This window comes from Carassius gibelio, chromosome B9 (genome assembly GCF_023724105.1).
Source record: "Carassius gibelio isolate Cgi1373 ecotype wild population from Czech Republic chromosome B9, carGib1.2-hapl.c, whole genome shotgun sequence".
Classification (NCBI taxonomy): domain Eukaryota; kingdom Metazoa; phylum Chordata; class Actinopteri; order Cypriniformes; family Cyprinidae; genus Carassius; species Carassius gibelio.
Genome location: NC_068404.1, coordinates 12,685,031 through 12,708,882, shown reverse-complemented (window position 1 = coordinate 12,708,882; position 23,852 = coordinate 12,685,031). Strand labels below are relative to the sequence as shown.

The 23,852-nt window shown below is 36.7% G+C and overlaps 2 protein-coding genes across 2 annotated transcripts; one reads left to right on the top strand and one right to left on the bottom strand.

Annotated features, from left to right (window-relative positions):
• Positions 1-107: 107 nt before the first annotated feature.
• On the top strand, positions 108-5,322 carry LOC127965065 (cell cycle control protein 50C). Its single transcript, XM_052565607.1, has 7 exons — positions 108-431; positions 1,286-1,402; positions 2,025-2,132; positions 2,301-2,391; positions 2,893-3,042; positions 3,123-3,335; positions 3,805-5,322. Exons 1-7 carry the CDS (start codon positions 234-236, stop codon positions 3,990-3,992), a joined length of 1,065 nt encoding a protein of 354 aa, XP_052421567.1. The 5' UTR covers positions 108-233; the 3' UTR covers positions 3,993-5,322.
• A 169-nt stretch (positions 5,323-5,491) lies between these two features.
• dcbld2 (discoidin, CUB and LCCL domain containing 2) lies at positions 5,492-23,395 on the bottom strand. The gene is made up of 15 exons (XM_052565606.1): positions 23,070-23,395; positions 20,828-21,052; positions 20,270-20,407; positions 17,861-17,912; positions 17,697-17,769; positions 13,114-13,247; positions 12,052-12,092; positions 11,604-11,819; positions 11,396-11,517; positions 10,311-10,458; positions 10,101-10,229; positions 9,354-9,447; positions 8,738-8,784; positions 8,545-8,658; positions 5,492-8,455 (listed from the first exon to the last, which is right to left on the bottom strand). The coding sequence occupies exons 1-15, from the start codon at positions 23,173-23,175 to the stop codon at positions 8,082-8,084; spliced, it is 2,013 nt and encodes a 670-aa protein (XP_052421566.1). The 5' UTR covers positions 23,176-23,395; the 3' UTR covers positions 5,492-8,081.
• Between the last annotated feature and the right edge of the window lie 457 nt (positions 23,396-23,852).

Genomic DNA, 23,852 nt, shown 5'->3' with positions numbered 1-23,852 from the left:
AGTCAGAGCTAAGGACGGAGAACAGCTCTGTGTGTGTGTGTGTGTGTGTGTGTGTGTGCGTGTGTGCGCGCGTGTGTGTGTGTAAGGTGGAGTGGTTGCAGTTAATAAGTAACAGTCACTTCAGGTTCAAAGGTTCGGTCACACTGGGAACTGCGAAAACTTACTTCGGTGGCAGTTAAAGAAAACACTTGCTTATTTGTAGCTGTGTTATTAGTAGTTCTAGAGAATCTGACATGGGAAAGAAGCAGGCAGGTACAGGGCCACTGTCGAGGCGTCCGGATAACTCCGCGTTTAAACAGCAGAGGTTACCCGCCTGGTCTCCATCTCTCACGGCAAACACCGTGCTGCCTACCTTCTATATCCTCTCTCTCGTGTGCTTGTTACTGGGCATATGGCTCCTCATCACTGTTGAGAACACACACGAACTAAAGGTTAGACATGTTTTTATCATCTGCCAGTTTGCAAGAAAGCAGGAAGTGGAGAACTAGACGAGAAAGATGTGTTCCTTTGTGGAAACCAACTCAAAGCAACACACAACTCCATCAGAGAGTATGTTCTTATTGTGTGTTGGTCAAGTCATTTTGCTATTTTTTTTTACTTGTAATAGGCCTTAACATGTGTAATTTGATACATTTGACATCTTGGTTTTGCTACGATTATATTTCTCATCAAGGCTGGTGGTAAAAAGCCAAACTTAATAATACACTGATAATGACCGAAGCCATTGCAACTTAATTTGAATTATTTGTTTAATTTAAGTAGCTGACTCACGACGATGGACCATGAGTTATTTGTATTGTTCTTAGCACTGCTTGCTTAGGAAGCCATATGTAGGGACCATAATGTCATAACTTTGGGGTGAACGTTTTATGAACTATAAAAATATGCTAAAAATAATTTATGAGTCTATAAAAATACAAAAGATAACAAGAAAATCTAAATAAGTAGATAAACAATCATAAATAACCCCACCTAGCTACAGTTTAGCAAATGCATAGCAATATAATTTACAATACAATATTGTACAATATACAATATTTTACTTTTTATAGTGAAATGTAGGCCTAAATTGTAACCAGTAGTTTTTTTATTGAGAAATATTGTTTTTACACTTTATTCTGGATGTGAAATATCCTAAATTCTAGAATGACTCATGTGAATTCTAGAATGACTGAGGGCTGCAGCTCAACATGCTGAAGTATGTATTGCCACGACTTCAACAAGCCACATTTTACATTCATATTGTATGGAACATACATTTATTTTTTTATTTATTGTTGCATAGGTGGACTACACCAATGCTGGAACATGTGAAGAATGCTTCAATTTGAGGAAGAGTCCCAACGACTCCACAAAAGCCTGCACGTGCACAGTCAGCTTCCACGTACCGACAACCTTTCCGGTTTGTCTGACTGTATACAATACCTTTCAAAGTTTTTTTTTAAAGAAATTAATACTTTTATTCAGGAAAGATACATTTAATTTCCAAAAGTGACAGTAAAGACATTTATAATTACTGAACATTTATTTTAAAATGTTTAATTAAAAGTTTCATTTCCCCCCAAAACTTTCCATTCATGAAATCATTTTGAAAACACGTGTAGCTATCATGGTTTCCACAAAAACATTAAGCAGCACAGCTTTTTTTTTAACTTTAATAATAATGTCTCTTGAGCATTAAATCAGAGAAAATTTGAATAATTTCTGAAGGATCATGCAACATTGAAGACTGGAGTAATAGTGCTGCAAATTCAGCTTTGTCTTCAGAGGAATAAATTATTTTCGTATAGCCTACACGATTTACACCAATACATTTCTATGGCAAGTTTGTATGCTTCAGTTTTTAAACCATTCCCACACTCACAGCTTAATATAAAATGAGAAGACGTCCTAGATTAAAGTAATTAAAAAAGTATGTTGTCTAATTTAAACGAGACAACCTTATTATGAACCTCATAATTTGTCATCAGCGTGTTTCCTTTCAACATGTAGTAGTTGGTCTGAGCGCGCGCTGTCTCCCTCAGGGCGATGTTTTCTTTTACTACGGTCTGAGGAACTTTCATCAGAACCTGCGGAGGTACATGGACTCCCGCGATGATGCACAGATGGTGGGGAGGAAGAACAACCTGAAGGTGCTCGACGTCTCTTTCACTCCCCTTCTGTTTGCACTCTTTTTCACGCTCTTTCCTCATCCCTCCCACTCACTGATTAAAATAACGTCTGTCTTTATTTGATCTATCACTACGCTTCACATTAGTAGCGCTGCTGTCTCATTCAATCTGCTGTTACTGCTCACGTAGACACCGAGTTCATACTGCGCTCCCTTCGATTACGATGCAGACAGAAACCCCATAGCCCCCTGCGGTGCCGTGGCCAACAGTATGTTCAATGGTAAGACCCATGTTACAATTATGCCAATAAGCCTTCCATTTTTATCCATTTTTATGCTTATATATAGACACATTTATTACATTATCACAGTTTTGCTATGGTTTAGAAAATGCGACAAGAAGTCAGTTAAATTGAGTCAGGACAAATTAATTTGGATTATTTCAGAAAACGTTGATAGAAGTAATGAATTAGGTTGAATAGCTATCAGATTTTGTTCAGCCTGTTCTGTAAAAAGGTCGCATTGAGCAATTTAAGAAAGGACTGTTAAGCAAAACATGGTCAGGTCAAAATGACTGTATAATTTTATAAATTTGATTGCTAGTCCACTGTATGACGAATTTTTTAGTATAATATGTCAGTTTATTTTGCTATAGTCACTTACATAAATGCAATATAGTGTGTGTGTATATATATATATATATATATATATATATATATATATATATATATATATATATATATATATTATTATTATTTTTTTTTTTATTTTTTTTTTTTCAGACTCATTAACAGTGATGTATAATCTAATGGATGGGTCAAAAATACAAGTCCCACTCTACAGGAAGGGCATTGCTTGGTACACGGACAAAAACGTCAAGTTCCGTAACCCTTCAACCAACAACACATTCCCTCTCCAACAAGCCTTTGAAGGTAGGCTACACACCATAGACCACATGTTTATGAACATATGTGTCAGTTTTTCTCATTGCTGTCTCTCTGTTTGTTCTCAGGCACGACTCGGCCCTTGTATTGGCAGCGTCCGGTTTATGAGCTGGATGACACAGACTCCAACAACAATGGCTTTATAAATGACGACCTGATTGTTTGGATGAGAGAGGCGGCCTTCCCTAATTTCAAAAAGCTTTATGGGGTTCTCAATCGTGCTCAAGGGCCTTTCACTGAAGGCCTGCCTGCTGGCAACTACACCCTCTCTATAAATTACAGTATCCTTGCTTGATGGAGAACAGAATTGGTTGTAAATGGAAGGAAATTGTTCAGCAGCACCGACAGGCTTTCAGTTCAGTGAAAAAACCTATTTAAATAGCTGACAAATTTACTTAGTCACAATGTGACTTTTTTTGTTAAAAGAGATGGTTCCTCCAAAAATAACAATTCTGTTATCATTTACTCACTTTCATGTAATTTTAAACATCTATGACTTACTCGGAAAAACACAAAATGTTTTGAAGTATATTGTTATGGTTACCAAACAGTTTTGGTGACCAATGACTAATAATAATAAAAAAAAAAAAACATTTCTTAAAAGATGATCTTTACATATCTCAGAGAAAGTAAGACACACGGTTGAAACAGAATATGTATTTTGGGGTGAACTATCTCTTTAGGAGATTATATTTATCAGTTACATTTGTTTTTCCTGTAACAAGGTTTTGCCTTGACTAATAACTCCAGATTTTCCTGTCGAGCCCTTTAGAGGTCGGAAGGAGCTGGTGATCTCGACGGTGACCTGGTTTGGTGGGCAGAATTACTTCCTGCCCATAGCATACCTGGTCACCAGTGGACTGATCTTGGTGACGGCTGTCGTACTCACAACGGTGTATGTGAAAGTGGGCAAAAGGGGCAAGAACATGGAGGAATAGACCAAAAGATGGAAATGTCCATCAGAAAACAATGATGAAAAATTGCACTCGAGCCATTATTAAGCAGACGAAAGCAGTACAAATGTATTATTTAATTTAACTTTATATTGGGTTTTCTAATTTTGAGAATAAATTGAACAAAACCTATTTGATACGATTGTATAATAAAATATATAGTTGGATATATAGTGAAAAATATTCAGTGAAATCATGTGCGCTATTTGTCAATTTGTACTAAAATTGTTTTGCTTAAAATATACTTTGTAATTGAAACAAACAAACCTGTATAAAAGCAGAACATTGCAAAACAGAAACATTTTCACAAGTGGACTTTTGAACCCCACTGTACGCTACATATTTATATCCTGATGACATGTAAAAACTGGCCTGTATTTCCAGACAGGAAATGAGTAATGGATAATTATCATTTCCAGCTGTCTTGAATCATTGCACTGGGGTCTTTTCTCACATTTGACACATTCTAAGTTTGGAATGGCATACTACTAATTTATGTATGTTATATGTATATTGTGCATAGTATGCAAATTTACTTTCTACTGCACATAACCATATGACTTATGTGTAAAATGTGCAGTAGACAAAGGGTACACTTGACTTGATCTAGTTACAGTGAGATGGATGAGCCAACAGCAACCGTATACTGTTTAAAAACAATTTATTAAAATACATTATATATAATAATAGCATAAAGTGCTATATATGCAGTAAGGAGTGTACTAGTAATTTGTCCTAACTACCAGCAGGGGGCGTCTTTGACAATTTACGAAATCTTGATCTGTGAACACACAATTACCACCTGTGTTTACTGAACTCTGCATTTACTTGCTAGGACTATATACTGTACAACATACAACAGTGCATAGTTATTTTTCATTTAAAAGTTGTAGAAGAATACCATAGTTTGCACACTTGGCTTATGTATTTCTTATGCGCTAAGTAGTTTAAAGTGACTCTTTTGTCAGTATGCAGTGTCACTCAGACGCTAGAATCCTACTTTCAGGAAATTTTAGGTCTTTTGTCAGTCTAAATTATTTGTGATTGTTTAATAATTGTTAATGATAAATTTATTTAGTAGCAAAGTGTGACATAAGTGTTTTCTAATTCCTTTATAATTATTACCAATATTATATATACTATTGAGGGAGGGACTATGTGGAATTTATCATTTAAAGATCTTTTGTCAGTGCAAGACACTTTGAATGAAGTATACAGTGTATTTAAAATATTGAAAAATAACATGTCTTTTAACATATAATTTTCAGTGTATATCTTTATGTACATTTTTAAATTAAATTTTCATGTTTAAAAATTTTGAAGCTCAAATCTGTTCATTTGCTTTGGGATTTCAGCTGCTTGGGTCACATTAATAGATGTGTGTTTATATTTTAATATGTCAATGTGAAAATAAAATGAGAAATCCCATGCTGAATAAATTTGAAGGCGATGATACAAAGCTATGAATTAATCCAGCTGTCTGATTTTTTTAAATCACATTTTATTTTTAATAAAACTTCAGTTTAACATTTTTAAATTGTTTTTCTTTATAATCAATCTACAGTACCAATCATCATTTAGAGACAGATGCACAGTGATCAGCAGACACACATGAACACACACACACAGGCTTGTGGATACAGTGCACAGAAACACATTAGATAGAACAGATTTCAAGAACTACAAGCAGATATAAACATACACGACTGAATCTGGTACACTTTAAAGCACACAAAGACACTGAAACATACAGGCATGTCCATAGCACCGCCACTGTGGACATTTCTTTGCTTTAAGCCAGTAAACTAATGCAAGTACCGAAATACGTCTTATAATGTTATTGTAAATGACAAACATAACAGTGTACTATTTTAACTTTGAACATGCAACATCCTGGTATCCAAAATCCATAGCGTGAGGCAATGTTTGGTCTGATAACATTAAATCAAATGGATAATAGGATTGATTATCCATCAGGTTATTTGGTCTTCAAGTCAACAATAATAATAAAGAAAAGACTTGGCACAGAGTGAATCCTGTTATAGGCAAGAATGTCGGCATCCTGTTTTGCTCTTTAACCTTTGACCACTAAAGGGTCACATTTGGTAAAGTATCCATTAGGACAGTGCAACTATGTGAGCAGTGCATGCTTGGTAGCTTAAACTCGACCTGTTAGTGGTTTGGGAGTATTAATATTAGTATTAAGACACATCAGCAGGAAAAATAAAATGGATTTTTGCGTGGCACAGGTTTTGACGCGCATGACTAATAATATATTTGGCATGAACGTCTATGTGCAGTCATGCACGGATGACTTTTCCATGGAAATTGAAAATGCAGCACCAGCACCATTGTTGTAACGTTATTTGTAAGAAAGGCCTTGCTAGTTCCTGCACTTAATAAATGTCTGTCAGTCTGTCCTACTTAAATTTATTGAGACTTAACTGAACAATGCACACAACCATCATCTGTTCCAAAACCTTGTGAGCTACCTAGCAAGACAGCATTTTAAGGCATCAAATGATCTCCCCCAAAAAGCAGACTGCATTGCAATGAGTTTAGTGAAAAAATCATCCAAGAGGAGAGAAATACTTTGATGATAATAAATAACCCATTCATTCAATAATGTTATGTTAAATATACATTAAAAAACTGACTGTTTTGCCCAGTATTTGTGTAAAATAGATTTTTGTGCTTAGGTGTTAGCTTAGCAACATGCTAAACATTATCTAGTAACATGCTAGCTGGGTACGACTACAAGACTTTTCAAATCTAAACAGATTTTTAAACACTAGGCATCATACATTTGCTAACTTGGTTACAGAGGAAAAACTGGGCATCCCTGCCAGTCTATGGTCATTGTAAACTATGATTTTAAGTGAAATCAGTCACCTTAAATCTGCAGACTGACTGACTTTCAGCAACTAGCACAGATTTGTCAAGACTGTAAATTAGGGCAAAAATTTAGAAAAAAGTGTATTCAAGCTTTAAGTCAGTGACTAATGATATGGTGCATTGATGCAACACAGAAAAAAAAATATTTGTATATATCTATAAGATATACTAGAAAACTTGTTTTGACTGTTATAAAACTGTATTTTTGACTTTTTTTCCATTGTTTCAACAACTGAGTACCTAATCTAGAATTTTGAACACTAGATTTACACAGAAGACTGAAAGACTTTCTTGACAGTTTTCAGGGTTTATATAATTTCACAAGCCAATGATGAACTGTCATCAGATGACTGATGATTTCCGGTGTGACTTTATTACAGAATTTGCCATTTCAATTATTATATTTTGGCTGCATTTGTGAGTTAAATAAAAAAAATAAAACTGGCACATAATATCATTCTCTTGATAGATCATCCACAGCTACCTGAATCTATTAAACTGTAACCAGATCGAAAATATTGTATCTGGCTAATGTTGGCTAATTTGGCTAATAAAACCAGTCAGATGTGCACCCCTATAAGTTAGTATGCTGCAAAGCTAAGGCAGGAGTCTATGTAGGCAGTTTAGATAGCAAGTTAACTCATCAGGTTTTGGAGCAGAACTAGAGAAACCAGCAAAGGCTTGTGTTGCTTTGTCACAAAGAAGGCACCTATGTAACAGCAGAATACAATACAACAGTGCAAAATGACAGTGAATCACAGTGTTATGAGAGTGTCTATTCATTTGAAATGCGATCATTTGCTATTCTGCGTGAGGGCGGTTTTGTTTAAACTATCTTTGCCTAAAGGGAAAAATGTGCCTTACAACGAGCGATCGAGTCGAATACATCTCCGCTCTCAGAAAAATGCACAGATATCTAAGGACTCACAGTTTGATAGCAGAGCACAGTCACGTATATGCACTCGTACACACACATTAAGACGTATGAACACACAAAACACAGTAGTGTAACGAGATCGCTGCTTGTCTCTCTCTCCTGACATTCCTGTGTGTTATTTCAGTGATAGGACTTGCGCGGCGTACAATTTGAGACGGCAAATGCTGATCTGATCTGCTGATTTCTTGGAAAGGTAGTGTTCAGCCGTGGGCTTCCAAAAGGGTCTGCTCTTCTGCGATTGGTCAGTCTTTTTTCTGACATGGTGCATTGTGGGTATTCTGTGGCACTTGGTACAACTGTCCATCTGTGAGTGTGGCTTGATCAGATGTGCTCTTGGGTGTGTCATAGGCTGAGCTTGCCGATTGGCTGCTGTCTGTCCGAGCCACTAAACCACGCCCCCTGAATGGTAGAGTGCCTCCTGATAGGTGGTTAGCCCTGTCAATCATGATTGGCATGGCATATTCAGTGCCAGACGCAGGAAGGGGCTCAGCGTAAGCATGGTAATGTTCAGGGGGGATAGGAGCATCATACTCAGGGGGATCAGCTTCTTCGGGCTTAAACGTTGACCTTTGTCCAAGAGAGGCCATTGTACCAGTGACAAGTGGTTGGGCGTATTCTACACAGATAGGAAAAGCAGAAAATAGATTGTTCAAGTGTTTGTTTGAGAACATAAAACTAATTTGAACAGTGTGTTTGTATGTGTACCTGCAAGCTCCACCTGGGGTCTCTGGTGGTCTACTCTTGCTGTGGAACTGTAACGAACACAGTCTTCTCCATCCAACTTTGAGGGCAGCAACTGTTTCATACTCTTCCACCACACTAAAACACACATTAAAGCACATTTAATAATTCATGTAGGTGTAAATGCAAAAGACTAAACAATTGAGAACAGACGCACCTGTGCGCTCCCAGTGTGGAAGGTCATAAGTCACCTCTGGGCTTTTCCTGTAAGTACAGATGGTGTCCTTTAAGGCTATTTGCATTAAAACGGTCTTTGCACACTGCGTTGAAATTTTCGCATGTTAAAAAATAAATATGACCTCACGTTGTGTCAATCACGTTTACACACTGCCTCCAAAGCTTGCGTCCGTAATACTAATAAAAATAAAAATTGGGACCAGGTTTGATTTTCTGGGTTACGCATCGGTAGCAAGAATTTTGATAGAAAAGGATGATGAATTTGAAAAAAAACAAACAAACAAACTGAAAAAACACGTACAAAAATTTCAGGCTCAGTGCGCAATGACCTTTAGTTTACATTTTCATGAATGACATGGTTTTAATATTAGGCTAAAATAAAGTAGTCAATGTTTGAAGTGGATCAAAACCTTTCAAAGTTGTCAAAATCAACAAAAACCAAATCAACACCCGTTCTTTCCTTAGGACAACTCTGATTAACTTTTCTGATCCACTTCAAATGTTGACTTCTGTATCATAGCTTAATGATCTATTGGGGATTTTTTCAACTATTTGGATCAAACTATTTGTTGAGATATGGAAATGTTTTTACCAACCTGTTCTTCCACAGCCACGAGCAGACCATGACTAACACAAGCGTTGTCAGAACCACCACCAATACAGGAACCAACACTGCCACCAGCGCCACCTCTTTTACATTCACACAGCACATTAATAACATTAATCTAGTGTCAATGAATACTGTTTTGCCTAATTAAATAAGAAATAAAAAATGTTGTAAATAATAATAAATACTGTATTCAGCACTAAACAGTAATGAAAGATGGATTCAACTAATAAAAATTTGGCTATTTCACCCAATTTTTGCATGTGATTTGTATTTTTTTATAATTCTAAACCTAGCAACATGCTTAAATGAGAAACCTAAATGAGTGCACTTCATATGAGAATCAAATGAAAAGAGAGTTTGCCGCCTACATAAAACGAATTAAAATAAGTTATTTATGGAGGTTACATTTCACAAAGAATGCTGCCTAAGGGGCTGTTCACACAGAATATGCTTAAGCCTTCAAGTGTGCTGCTTTTTTATGTAAAAGTGCTAGACAGAAGTGCTTGACTATTGCATTCACTGCTTGCTTATCACAGGATTCTAATAACCTGGTGGTCAATTTAAAAAAAAAAAAAACTTGAGGCCATGAGTTTTTTTGTCATTCCATTGCCTTACATATTGGTGTGAACAAAAGGCCCCTAAGAAAGAAGATGCCTATATAGACGCCAAGGCAGCTTACTAAAGTTTATACCAAAGCTCATTTGTTAAATAACTGAATGAAGTGTGTTCTTACCATCGTGAGAGTGTGGAGGCATGGTGGTGTTTCGGATGTTGGGTGTGTGTGTCGTCCTCTCCTGTAGTGGGGGCACTGTGCTTTTTCTGCGAGGGGGAGGAGGGGCTGGATGGAAGGTTCCTGGCCACGCTGACCAACAGAAAGAGATTCAATCATGTTTAGCATGGCTAACTTGCCGAATCGGAGTCTGATTTCTCTGATTAGTCTCACCTGCATAAGGTTGGCAGCCCAGCAGCTCCATTTTAAGGGCGATCCTTTGGTGCCACTGCAAGGGACATATTCGGATGAAGCGCGCTTCAATTGGAGGAATAAAGTTGTTCCGCACTTCCTGGAGATAGTTGGTGTTGCCTTGGAAAATCTGTTACAGAGAAACAAGGACACATTAGCAACAAAGAACATTTGGCCTCAGACCAAGGCCCATCTTATTTACGCCTAATCAATGCTCTTCTCCTTAAGCTCCCTGACAGTCGATGGACATTCATTATTAATGACCACAGAGTGCACTTTAATTTCAGGCTCCTTAAACCTCAGGAATGTAAAACCAATTTTTCTGGAAATATGCAAAGCTTGATGTCATTCTGCAGCAGTTCCAACACCAGCGCCAAAAACCCACCAAACACAAAAGAAGAACAGACAACAAAACAAAATATGCTCTGCTTCAAAACCTACAGAACCGGATCTGCTAGTCAATGTATGGTGCCTCTAATGATTGTCTTGTTTTGGCTTAATTCAATTGCAATAAATTCACGAGTTCACGCTTACAATATAATTAGCTGAGGTATAGTATGCGTATTTGACGTGCTGTTCGGGGAAGGGCTCAGAGCTTGGGAGGAGATGAGGTGAAGGAAGGATGCTGATAAATCGTCAATGGACAGAGGTAAGTCAGTGATATTTATACTGTGGTATTGATTACTTGATTGTGGTCCACCTGTGTTGATTTAGGCTAAGTTTCTGATGTGCTCCTCCCGAATAGAACATCATTAAAATTTTATAAAATTGCATAGAATATAAGTGCATAAAAATAAAATAAAAGGATAGGGCAAAAAAATTGTAAACCTAGATTTCATTTAACACTTCCAATCCAATCCAAAATTTTACCCAATATTTGTATTTTTAGGTCTTAGCATCAGGTTAACATTAAACATCTTTTTTTTTTTTTTTTTTTTTTTTTTAATGTTGCTTCCAATGTAGAGCATTCTAAATCAGTCATGAATAAAGTTAATGCTGGTTAGAATGCTGTCTTAAAAGATTATGGAACAGATCAAAGCAAACATGATACAAACAATCCTCCATACCTTATTTTTATCTGATCCACCTTGATAGGGTTTCCACTGCTGTCCGTCATGGCTATATAACACCTCATAGGCCGAAACGTAAAACTGATATTCTTGGAGGGTGGAGCCAGTGGTGGTTATACCTGAGAAGCAGAGTCGACTGACTGACCAATCAAATTACAGACGCAAACACACTGATGCCTCTTTCTCTCTCACACACAAACTCTACCTGTTATTTTTTTCTCCTTCTTTAAGTCCACTTGAATCCATTCTTTTATGTCACTGTTGGCTGCAGCCCACGGACGTCCTGATGTTTTGAGGCGAGCCCCTGTGGGGCCCCAGACAGAGGGCTCCTTCCCATGACCGCCCCATTCCCATTCTGAGGAGGCTGTGATCTGAGAGTCACTGACCACCCCCGACTCCAAACCCAAAGTGCCATAGCAACCTTGAGAGAGAGAAAATGAAAGCTTCTATTATTAGATCATCAAGGTGTTGAGCATTTCTGTAGAACTGACAGGAATAAAGAACAAACGTCTTCATTAAATCTTCAAGTTATTTTAACAGATTTTATTTTATTTTTTTACAATTTGGGAAAAACAAAGCATTCTATAAGATACTACACAACCAAGAAATACTCCAAATAGTCAATAGGTTCGACACATTACTGATTCACTTACCACTAGTCTTGAAGGTAAAGAGGCTTGGGGAGAGATTTCCACTGTAAGAGGGAGAGAGAAGCAGAGTTATCATTGTGTCTACTAATCAATCAGTTTATTACATAGAAGAGAAAAAAAAAACAATTCAACCAAAGAGCGGAATCGAATCTAACTAGATTTGCATTCCCAGAAAGAAATATCAGTGCTTGCAAGACAGCAAAGTGCTTTAATAAGCTGAAGTTTTGGGCTTTGATTCGGAGTTAATGAAATGCAGCATCAGAGATGTTTTGCACACAGCATGCATCTCGTTTTCCACCAGCTGTGCATGAGAATCAACACACAACGCAAGATCATCTTCACGCTGTAGACACTCATGGATAGCTGCAAATAAATGCATCCAGTATGCAAATGTTAAGCTGTTGCTTAAGCTGTGTTCACGTCATGTCGGAATTACCATAATTACCAGATGACAATTTAGAGCAGTTCAGGTCCCGTTTCTATGGTAACACACGATTCATAATGAAAAGACAGATCCATGTGCTTGCTTTGTTGTTTATGACAGTACTTCATTCACCACATTAACTCACCTCTGTATGCTCTTGTGAAATACTGAAGAACAAAAATTACTATAATAACAATAATATACTTAAGTCAAAGCTTTGATCAAATTTACTTTCCAACTTATAATTACAAATTTAAGAAAAATAGACATGGTTTTTACTTGTTTGAAAACTTGCTATTAGACTAATTCTATACTTGCTAAAAACTATAATGAATATTTATAATATATATATATATATAGATATATCTATATATATATATATATATATATATATATATATATATATATACACACACATTGTAGAAAGGGGGTTCCTTACAATATTTGGAAGGTCAAATTTTATTTGTGTAAAATTTTGAAAATCACTGCATAGCACAGTTAAAGGGAATTAATTTGCAGAAAAGACTAAGAAAATTTTATTAAGAGGAATTTCAGAACTTCACTGCCTTGCAAGCCCTGTAATCAAATGAAATTGATTTTCCCATGAAGAAAGCAAGCAAGAATGTAAATGGGTTACTCACGGCACAGATGTCACATTGTTGGCCAGCGAGCTTTCGTAGTGTGGGATGCCTTTGCTGCTGACCACACTGATTTGCCCCCCCAGTGTGTTGGAGACCACACCCGCATGAACACCGGCCAGACAGAGAGGAGAAGACTGCAGAAAGAGACGTGAGACATTAAGACAGCTGACACTGACTCACTCACCTAAAACCCACAAGCTGTGACTTGGCATGCTGAGGTCACATCCTTGAAGAAGAATTGCAGTGGTATCATTTATGCCACTATGATAAAGAATGATGGATGATTCATTTGGCTAACTTCTTCCAGGGTTTAGACTTAGACACACACACACACACACATTTAGTTCTCACAGGCCACATACACATTGCACATTTTCAGGAAACACAAATGGGTCTACAACACTATTCAAAAGTTTGACCTCAGTAATATAAAAAAAATATTCAGCTTTTATTCAGCAAGGACCCATTAGATATCGGTAATGTTACAAATGATTTTTTATTTTAAATAAGTGCTGTTTTTTCCAAAAAAAAAAAAAAAAAAAAAATATATATATATATATATATATATATATATATATATATATATTTCCCCCCCCCAAAACCATTAACCTTTAATCACCCTCATGTTACTCCAAACCTTGTTTTTTTCCCCTTGAATGTTTCAACGGTTTTTGCCATAGAATGAATGTCAAAAGGGTAAAAAAAAATAAAAAAAACATATATACATATACATACATATATATATATATATATATATATATATATATATATATATATATATATATATATATATATATATATATATATATATATATACACATATATATATATATATATATATATATATATATATATATATATACATATATATATATATATATATATACATATATACATATATATATATATATATATATATATATATATATATATATATATATATATATATATATATATATATATATATATATATATACACATACTGTATACACTGCTTTTTTCATGCTCTACTTTTGAATATTTGAAACCAACTGAAAAATTGGCAGCCAGTCAGCATGAATTCTCAGTGAATTCAGCTGTCAGTTGCAGTTGCCATTCAAATAAATAACCAAATCTGTTTGTGTCCATTAAAAGAATCAGGTCAGATGCAACTTGGTTTTGATTCGTTTTCATTAGTGAATGTTGACTATACAATGCTATTCCGCATGCATTCTGTGGACTACTGATGTAGAGTAGCGATAAAGCTTGCCAGAAAATACAACTCATTTAGCAGCTTATGGGGTGACAGGAAATGTACCACATCTGCCATCTGCTATGGCAGCACATAAAGGACGAAACGCAAGTATCATTTACACACATAATGTGCATCCTAGCCTCTATTTTGTTGAATTAGGGCCTTAAAAAGCTTCTTGTCTTTCTTAATAGGTTCCCTAATGTGTCCAAGAGCTGCACAATTAATCAAATAAACAAATCAAGATTATGTTTACAACAAATATGTCTGCAGTGCATGTGAACGCAACAAAATCAGATTTAGCATTTAAATCAGTCTTATAAGCCTGTCAGCAAGAAAAACAGTCCTAATAAAGAAGTTTTAAACAATCTGATCCACAGATGCGTGTTTTACAGTGCACTCATATTTGCAGTGGCACTCGAATGCACATTATGCTGAAATGATGACTTCCAAACTTCCCAGAAGGACTTCGAGCACTCAGGAGAAAATAACAACCACATCTAACTACAGTGTTTACATGGCCAGAGCCACTAGCTGCCCAACACTGGAATAATAGTAAAATTGCTAGTTTAAAAAGAAAAAATTACAGTTCTGATTAGACATACACACACAGTTGGGACTCCAAACCAAAAAGAGACCACAAGCACTAGACAAACTCTCAACACCCACACACACCGACACCGCAAACATACACCACTTCCTCCGGGCAAAATAAAACAGCACTCTTGCCACAAACAACCCATGCACACACACACAATCGTAAAGGCTTCATATGGGCCCCTCACTAATTCTGAGGGGTGTATCTGAACTGAGAAACAAGACTGTTGTCAGCTGGTCTGCATTAGAAAACCATTCAGCCAAACCTGATCTAACATCTCCCCATGAAACACACTGTCATACACACATAAAAACATGCACACATACATCCAAACACACAGACACGCATACCAACACACCCCTAGGAGACCAAGAGCTTTAAAACTGACACGCAGAATCATTTACAATGACTCAACTTCAGAAGAACGTCTCCTTCACACTCTGTCTTTTGTCTTAAGTTTGAAACGGGCTCTTAAGTAGAAAACTGCCTATTGTGTTCAAACAGACTAAATGAAATCATCCGAAAGCAAGCAGGAAGCATTAAAGGGGTGATGAGGTCATCAGCAATGACCTAATGTACAGCCAAGACAGTGTGCGGTCGTGCTGAAAGAAAAATACAGCTGACAGCATCTGTGACATGCTTTTCATCATTTTGACTCGTCCCTTTATCTGTAAAAACATTAGTCGATGCACTTATACAGTGTTTTAAATACGCTACTGCTTTGAAAAAACAACCCATTTACCTAAATTTGTTACTTCAGACTTATGTGCCCTCTAGAAGCTTGCGTTCTGCAAGTGAACGTCGCTTGATTGTGCCATCCCAAAGAAGCACAAAGTCACTTTTATGGACTTTTAAATTAAATGTTCCCTCCTGGTGGAATGACCTTCCCAACTCAATCCTGACCGTCCTTAGCCATCTTCAAGAATCGGCTTAAAACACATCTCTTCCATCTTTATTTGACCCTCTAACTTTAACACTCACTATTCTAATTCTATTCTTTACAAAAAACAATCTAACTACCTTTCTAATCTTTTTGTAATCTTGTCATTAATTATGCAATTGTATGTGTATGTGTAAAGACCTCTAACACTAGCTTGCTCTATTCTTTTTTTATTCTATCTGTTTTCTTTATATTATATTATTTAAAATCCCATGCTAGGTGTACTGTGTTAACCTAACTGAGACTTGTTATAGCACTTATATATCATTGCACTTTTTGTTGTTTTTGATTGCTTCCACTGTGCTCATCTGTAAGTCGCTTTGGATAAAAGCGTCTGCTAAATGAATAAATGTAAATGTAATGTAATGTAAATAACACGTGGTAAAAAATATTATAGCTGTATGATATAATCATTTATTTGTGGACCTGTGCAATTTCAAGAGCCTGTAAGATAGTTTTCTTTGTTTCTTAATAACCAACTTTCAAAAAAGATGCTATTCATTGAAAAAATTATTTCTGAGTGAATGCCTCCTCACTCATTACATCAATACATATATATTACGTATGGAATGAAGGACAGTTTTTATAAACAGTTCTTAGGAATGACTGAACATTTCAAACATGAAACCATAAGAGAATATCTTCCTTTGAAGAGCTGAATCACTGCAGTTAAAGAGGATAAACAAATCATACAATGCAGAAGCAACAGCATCCGCACTTCTTGTGTCCCTGAGTATGTCTGGTTTGTTTGGAGTCAGATCTTTTCAGTGATCTCAGGCATTCAATGTGGTCACAGTGGTTCTCAAGCTGAGAGCTCACTGGAGAAGAAGATAATCAGTGAATAATGACTTAAATGTTGCTCATGTTCTTCATACAGGATAAAACGACTTGAAATATATGAGTCATACTGACCACTTTTAAGATGTTTTACTTCATTTTTAAGCTTGAAAACTTCAGTCCCTGTTCAATTGTAACTGCATTGAACAGAACAACTGAAATGCTTCAGTTTTATCTGGACATTAGGGTATGTTTACAATCCAAGTTATGTAAATGTTATTACCAGCATGATATGCGCAGCCTGATTTTTTATAATTGCACATACTCATGTTCCTTAGTTTGCATGTATACCTAGAAATTTTTGCACTAATAGTTAATCTACAAGGTGGCAAGACCTTGGACCTTGCCATTGTTTCACAGATGAAAAAAAAGAAAAGGTGTTTGGATAATCATGATTTTTAAAGTTCATTAACAAACATATATTTAGAGATGTTTCCATTGCTGTTGATGACATTAAATATTATTTTCATTAGGTTAGATAATGAGTATTAATCACTCAAATCACTATCTAAACATATCTCCTTAACCATATGTCTAGCATATGTGTCATGTTTGTCGTTTTTAACACTTTTTATTCATCATGTTTGTAGTTCTGACACACAATTGGTTGTGTGGAATCTTAGCCTTTAGAGTGTCTATGGATCTGCACCTTGTCTTTCCACCAGAAACAGTAAACCAAGACGAGATTTCAACATAAATTTCTACTATTTAGGACATAATAATTCTAACATGTAAATATGTAAATGGAGATGCAGCATGTGTGTTCGGCTTAATGCTTGCACTGACATTCACATAAAAAAAAAATCTAAGTATACCTTGAGCATAACACATTAGGAACAACGTCTCCTTTTGCATTTTTTTTTAATAAAGTCATACAAGTTTGGATCAACACGAGGGTGAGTGAATAATAAAATAATTTTCATTTATGACTAAACTAACCCTTCAATCTAACATCCACTCAATAGTGGCATACTTACATCTCTGTATCCATGCGGTATGGTTCCCGAAACCTCTCCGAAATCAGTCAGGCATCCAGCAGGACAGAATTTACTGCAAATGCAGGACGGGAATATGAGACACAGACACACATATATGCAAGAACATGAAAACACACACTCCAGACAGCTGTAACCGCGAGTACCTGAACTCCGCTTCACTGAAGTGCTCTCCTTTTTCCAGACAGGTGATGAGATCTGAAGGATGAGAAAAGAGGCACATTTTCTTTGAACCTTCTTGAAACATATTTACCTGGGTCAGATAAAGCAGCACGTCTGATGGTTGCCATGGTGACACTATTGATTAATGTCATCCTTCCACACAAAGATAATACACAAGCATGTGTGTGTGTGTGTTTGTGTTATGTGCGCACTGGCCATTCAGTAAGTAAGTGATGTAACAGAGTGGTGTATTGCGTTTCATTTTTGTGGATAAAAGCCTCCATCTGAATGAACAGATCAATACCTATAAGATTTACATCCGTTACTTTTTCCCTTAGTAAATATGAGTGGTGCTGGCCCGTGCAAAACTTCCTGCCACAATGCTGGAATGTGTATGAGTGCGTGTGCGCTTTTCTGGTTCAAGGTATTTTGTGGTGTTATTGTACCCATTACTCACACCCACAGCATGGATTCATCTGTCTCTTTCCTGACTCATGGGAAATATGATCTCTCTCTCTCTCTCTCACACACACACACACACACACACACACACACAGTCTCGCAGTACTGGGGTAAACAGGTGCAGCTCCCACATGGCAGAGTGAACTCCTGACCTCAGACAGCCCCAGAGGTCAAAGGCCAAATGTCATTGTTAAGACACATCAAACACAGAAGTGCACAGCTGTGATTCCACAGATTTGGAGGCTCAGGATGTACCATGGCGTACGAAGCACATTCACAAATGTGCTTAAACTGCAGTTTGAAACTTTCCTGTAGCATTTGGCATTATTAAAAAAAAAAACTAGCACTTTTGCATATGCATTTGGGCATTAGAACTAGAACTAATTGAGCAAACCGCCAACACCATGTCTATACCGGACACAAGAAGCAATATTATATACATGCAGATAAATTTTTTCAAAAAAACGTTTGTACTAATTAGGACCGAAACTGTCCTGGTTTGTTGCTTCACTGTAGAAAAAGAAATGGAACATCTAGATAATTAAAATCTGTTTAACAAACCATGTCATCTGAGTAACCAGACATAACTACAACTAAAAAAGCAATGCAAATGTATTAATAATAAACATGTGTTTAATTTTAGAGGCACATTAGATAGTTATCGAACTCTGTACTAGCTACATTAAATTGTACGGTAGGTCTTTTGCATACTTTTGCATTATTAAGACATTGGACACTCAATTGAATTATATAACAGCAATATAAAAAAAACTACATTTAACCATTGAAGATGCTGTCATTTTGAGTGTCACCACACAGTGACGCAGAGGTCAGGTGAGTGAGAGTCAGAGCTTTCAGAAAATTCAAGTTTTCACAAGTTATAATGACAAGTTCCACAAGGATTAATTATCTTGTAATTATGGTCATTTTGCATGCCATGAATACACGTATGCATTCATAAGTGTCAAAACTGAAGTACACTTTAGGTGTCTCTAAGTATATAACAATCCCATGTTTATCTTATGGACATGGATGATCATTTTTAATCATGCAGCATATTTAGACCAGGTATACTATTACTTAATTGCTATTATGAATAAACGTCTACAAGTCATTTTTTGAAATAGTCACACTGATTTTTACTGTAAAGCTGTTTGGTTGGAAGCAATTTGTTTTTAATAAAGCGCTATATAAATAACTTTGACTTGACGTTCTAAGCAATCAGACTTCCTATGTAAATCCAACTGATATTGAAAAGTGGCCAGTGCTACAACTTGGGACAAGAAAATAGATTTGGCCAAATAAGTGATCACCCAGCATAAGCCCACAACCCTCTAGCAACATGACGCATTTTGAACTCTGTGACATTTTTGTACTGAATGGCACAAGAACCAACAGCCATTACATAATTTCCTCTCATTTTAAATTAATTTAAACTATTGACTCAACTGTTAAATTAACTGCCTGTCATGCATTAAGCTCTCCGGACGCACCCTGGAACCAGGAAAAACCCTAACACCCTTACTGTCAGAAACATACTCCCGAAATAATCTTTGTAATCAGGTTCACATGTCGTCCCTCAGTCTCATCTGAACAAACACACACAGTTACCATAGCAGCTTCTTTATGGATCTTGAGACACATCCAAGCCTGCTTCAACACTAATTCATACAAACACAAGCTTTCACACATACAGCACAATAAGTACACCACCATTTAAACGTTCTTCTATGAAATCAATACTTTTGTTCAGTAAGGATGTGTTCAACTGATCCACAATGACAGTAAAAGACATTCATAATGTCCCAAAATACTTCTATTTTAAATAAATGCTGTTCCTTTGAACTGTCTATACACAGATTCCACTAAAAGAATATAAAGCAGCTGTTTTCAGCACTGATAATAGTGAGAAGTGTTTCTTGACTGCTTACCTGTTTGCTGACTACTGGTGTAGGAGAGGAAGAGGCCACGGCCGTTGTTGTGTGGTCCACTCATGAACTGCACTGTGACCTGATGCCCCTCCGACTGTATGACAGCGTCTCTCCATTTTATCCCTCCACAATACTTCACTGCAGAAAGAGAAATGGAAATCATTTTCAATTCTTTTCCATTTACTCATCAGCACTAGTGTGCATTAGTGGGTGGTTTTAAAACAGGCCATAAAACAGTATAAAACAGAAACTTGTATTTTTATTGCAACATATATACAGTAATTTACATGTATTTACTTTATTATTTCTATATTTATAACTTATATATTATTTTAACATTAAGGTAACATCAACGTTATATATATATATATATATATATTCTGACCTTTTTTCTCAGAAATGTGAGATATAAACACCCAGTTGAGAGTTATAAAGTCAGAATTGCGAGATATAAAGTCTATATATATATTGCAAACTAAGTTTCCTCATTTTATATTAGAAGTATAAATGTGACTGAAGACTAGAAAAAAAACAACAACAAATGCACATTGCATTCACCAATTTCCGTTCTCCCCAGTCCGTGGCCATTATAGAGTCGCAGGTAAGAAACTTGGCAGTTGTTTGTGTCTATGTCAAGATCCGCAATGCGCACAAGGATTGTGTGTGTGGTGTTCACGCTGATCTCCCATTCACACACAGAGTTTGAGGGATAGGACAGAGGGTACCCCAGAGACGCCAGACTCCCACTGCCCACACCCAGCACTGTGTGTCCACAGCCGTCCCCTGAAAACAATCAGAAATGATCATACATTTAACAAAATAACAGCATGGAATTCTTTGTTAGTTTAATGGAAATTACAGTATAATCTGGATTCGGTTCAATCACCATAATTTGATTAAATTTGCATAACCCACTAAGGCAGGGGATCTGAACTCTGGCCATCGATGTCCACTTTCCTGCAGAGATTATCTCCAACCTTGATCAGACTCACTTGCCTGTAACTCTCTATTAATCCTGTTCCGAATTTTGTCTTAATTATGCACAGAATGTTTTGCCACTTACAACTAAAATTTCATTTGGTAAAAGGTTTTGCTTGAAAGTTGAGCTCCTCGTTGAATCTTTAGAGATGGAGAAAGAGAGAGAGAGAGAGAGAGAGAGGACAGAGTGATGAGATCGCATTGCATTGCAGCTGCTTGCGCTGCCTGTCACACGTTTACAGACCGAATGAAACTCAGCTTGCGATGTTGTTACATAATCCTTGCTGGACACTATTCAGACCCCCAGAGCAAAAAACAACAGCCCCATCCACACACACACACACACACACACCTCTATTCTCAATGTTTCCCCTAGCTTTACTACACCCACACAAACCTTACATTTCCAAAGTTTTATGCACAGAGAGTACTGTCAGCTGTCACAGTCACACCGAAAAGACTAATTCAGACACAGTCAACTATATATTTCAGATAATGATCTGTATAAGAAACTGGGGTCACATTTTATATTCGGTGGCCTTAACTACTATGTACTCGCATTAAAAATAAGTGCAAAATACTTATTGTGTTTCGTATTGTATTGCAAAACAATACACTTTTGCTGCTTTTGAGGTGGGATGCGGGTGAGGTTAGAGACAGGTTTGGTGGTATGAGTAGCTTTAAGGATCGGTTAAGGTTTAAGCGATGGGTCAACAGTGTAATTATAAATGTAATTACAAAATTTAAATACAGATGTAATAGGTATTTTGTAAAAATATAAATACAATGTAAAAACATGTATTTTTTTTATTTACACAATAACACAATGTACACAATAAATGCATTGTACCAAATAATTCATTTAAATGTAAGTACAGTAGTTAAGGTCACCTAACATAAAGAGGGACTGAAATTAGGCTAGTGGTCACATGTATTCCTGACTACATTTCTCAGGGTAGGTATATATGTAGAATCCAGTTTCTGTATAAATAAAAACCTGAAAGACTTGACTACAACATTTTTATTTTATTTTTTTCACCATTATTGCCCAATAATAATGACACTTAAACCTTTAGTGACAACATGCCCCTATACAAATTCTACTGGAATTTGTATTATTTGCTTGGAGGATAAAATTCACAATAAGTACTCATGATGATTTTGAACTCCTTGGTCATCAACGTGGCTGCACCCTTTTGTGGCACCTCACTTAATGCAGAATCAGAATCAGTTTTTTTTTTTCATCTCATGTGAGAGGTCATAATTTATGATATTTCTCAAAGGTGCTGTTTCCTTAGCCTACATGTAAAACTACTTCTCGAGTTAAGCTCAGATTGCTTGAGAAGGACTATATCTGCAATACGTGTGCTGTTAGTTTCTCTGTTTTAAATACAACAGCTTGACACTGGACAGCACATGAACTCACTACATATTTGGGAGAGCAGCGGGGGCAGCGCGTTGCGTCATCACGTTCTTCTGTTGACCCAGCTGTAGCACAGCAACAGTGTAACTATACAACACACACTCCGTTACTGAGCTGAGCTGTTTACACAGTGAAATATTCACAGGTTCGGTTCTCGTTCCGTGTGCTGGTTAGCTACTGGTATCCCGATCAAACAAACGATGTGTGATATTAATGAACCGAGCCCGGGTTTGAACCAATAAACGGTCAAATTGCCAGTCTGTGTCTTTAACCGCTACACCACACCACCCCAAGAGTTTGTTGTGAAACCGCAATCAGTCCTAAACCCAATGGTGGATAGGCAGTTTAAGAGAAGTTGAGCAACTACTAAAACTTGAACCCCCTCTGAAGATCACGTACCCTTCTGCGCCCGCGAGCTTCTGGCACCGAGGAGAAGGATGAAGACGATCAGGATGAAGACCGCAGCCCCTCCGGTCCCTCTGCCCTCCTTTACCGACGCGTCCATCCCAGCAGCCTGCAGTCCGAGTGCATAATGCAGAAGAGTCCTGATCCAGTCTTGAGCCACAGTCCTGATAAGAGTGCGCCAGTGAGTGTGTGTGTGTGTGTGTGTGTGTGTTAAGTGTCAGGACGGTTTTATTGACGCTTCCCGAACTCTGGAGCGTCACACCGCTGGAACAAACACGGGCTCTTCATTCCCCGATCTATTACACGACTTCCTCAACTTCCGCTCCTCCCACCACACAGCGGCCCCTAGATGGGAATTCTGTGGTATTCCATACATTGTTGTGGAAGGGATAAGGAGAAATCAACTATTTGATTTTGCCTTACGGGAAGACATGTTGCGAAACAAAATGTAAACACGACTCGAGTCAAAATATTTAATTATTATTATTATTAGCCTAGCTGACGTTTTATAGGCTATTAAGACTGTAAAAGCTGTGCATTATAATTACATGTAATACATTTTCTTCTTCTTCTTCTTCTTCTTCTTCTTCTTCTTCTTCTTAGGAGAAACTGCAAATAAGCTATTCTTTGTAAATAAACGAATGACGAAATTAATTGAATTCCCCTAAAATATATCTTATAAATATATCAGACAGAAAATGTCTTAACATACTGTGAATATAACACAGCCCAAATGAAAACAAATAAATAAAAAATACAATAGTTAGTAGCTAAATA

What these genes read in the sequence shown, in the direction of transcription:
- dcbld2 (XM_052565606.1), bottom strand. Translation starts at nt 23,175, where the DNA reads ATGGACGCGTCGGTAAAGGAGGGCAGAGGGACCGGAGGGGCTGCGGTC. An exon ending in GAAGGAGAAAAAAATAACAG is followed by an intron (nt 11,518 to 11,603) that starts GTAGAGTTTGTG and finishes TCTGCTTCTCAG; the next exon opens with GTATAACCACCACTGGCTCC. An exon ending in TCCACACTGGGAGCGCACAG is followed by an intron (nt 8,659 to 8,737) that starts GTGCGTCTGTTC and finishes TGTGTGTTTTAG; the next exon opens with TGTGGTGGAAGAGTATGAAA.
- LOC127965065 (XM_052565607.1), top strand. Translation starts at nt 234, where the DNA reads ATGGGAAAGAAGCAGGCAGGTACAGGGCCACTGTCGAGGCGTCCGGAT. An exon ending in AGAACACACACGAACTAAAG is followed by an intron (nt 432 to 1,285) that starts GTTAGACATGTT and finishes ATTGTTGCATAG; the next exon opens with GTGGACTACACCAATGCTGG. An exon ending in GGAGGAAGAACAACCTGAAG is followed by an intron (nt 2,133 to 2,300) that starts GTGCTCGACGTC and finishes CTGCTCACGTAG; the next exon opens with ACACCGAGTTCATACTGCGC.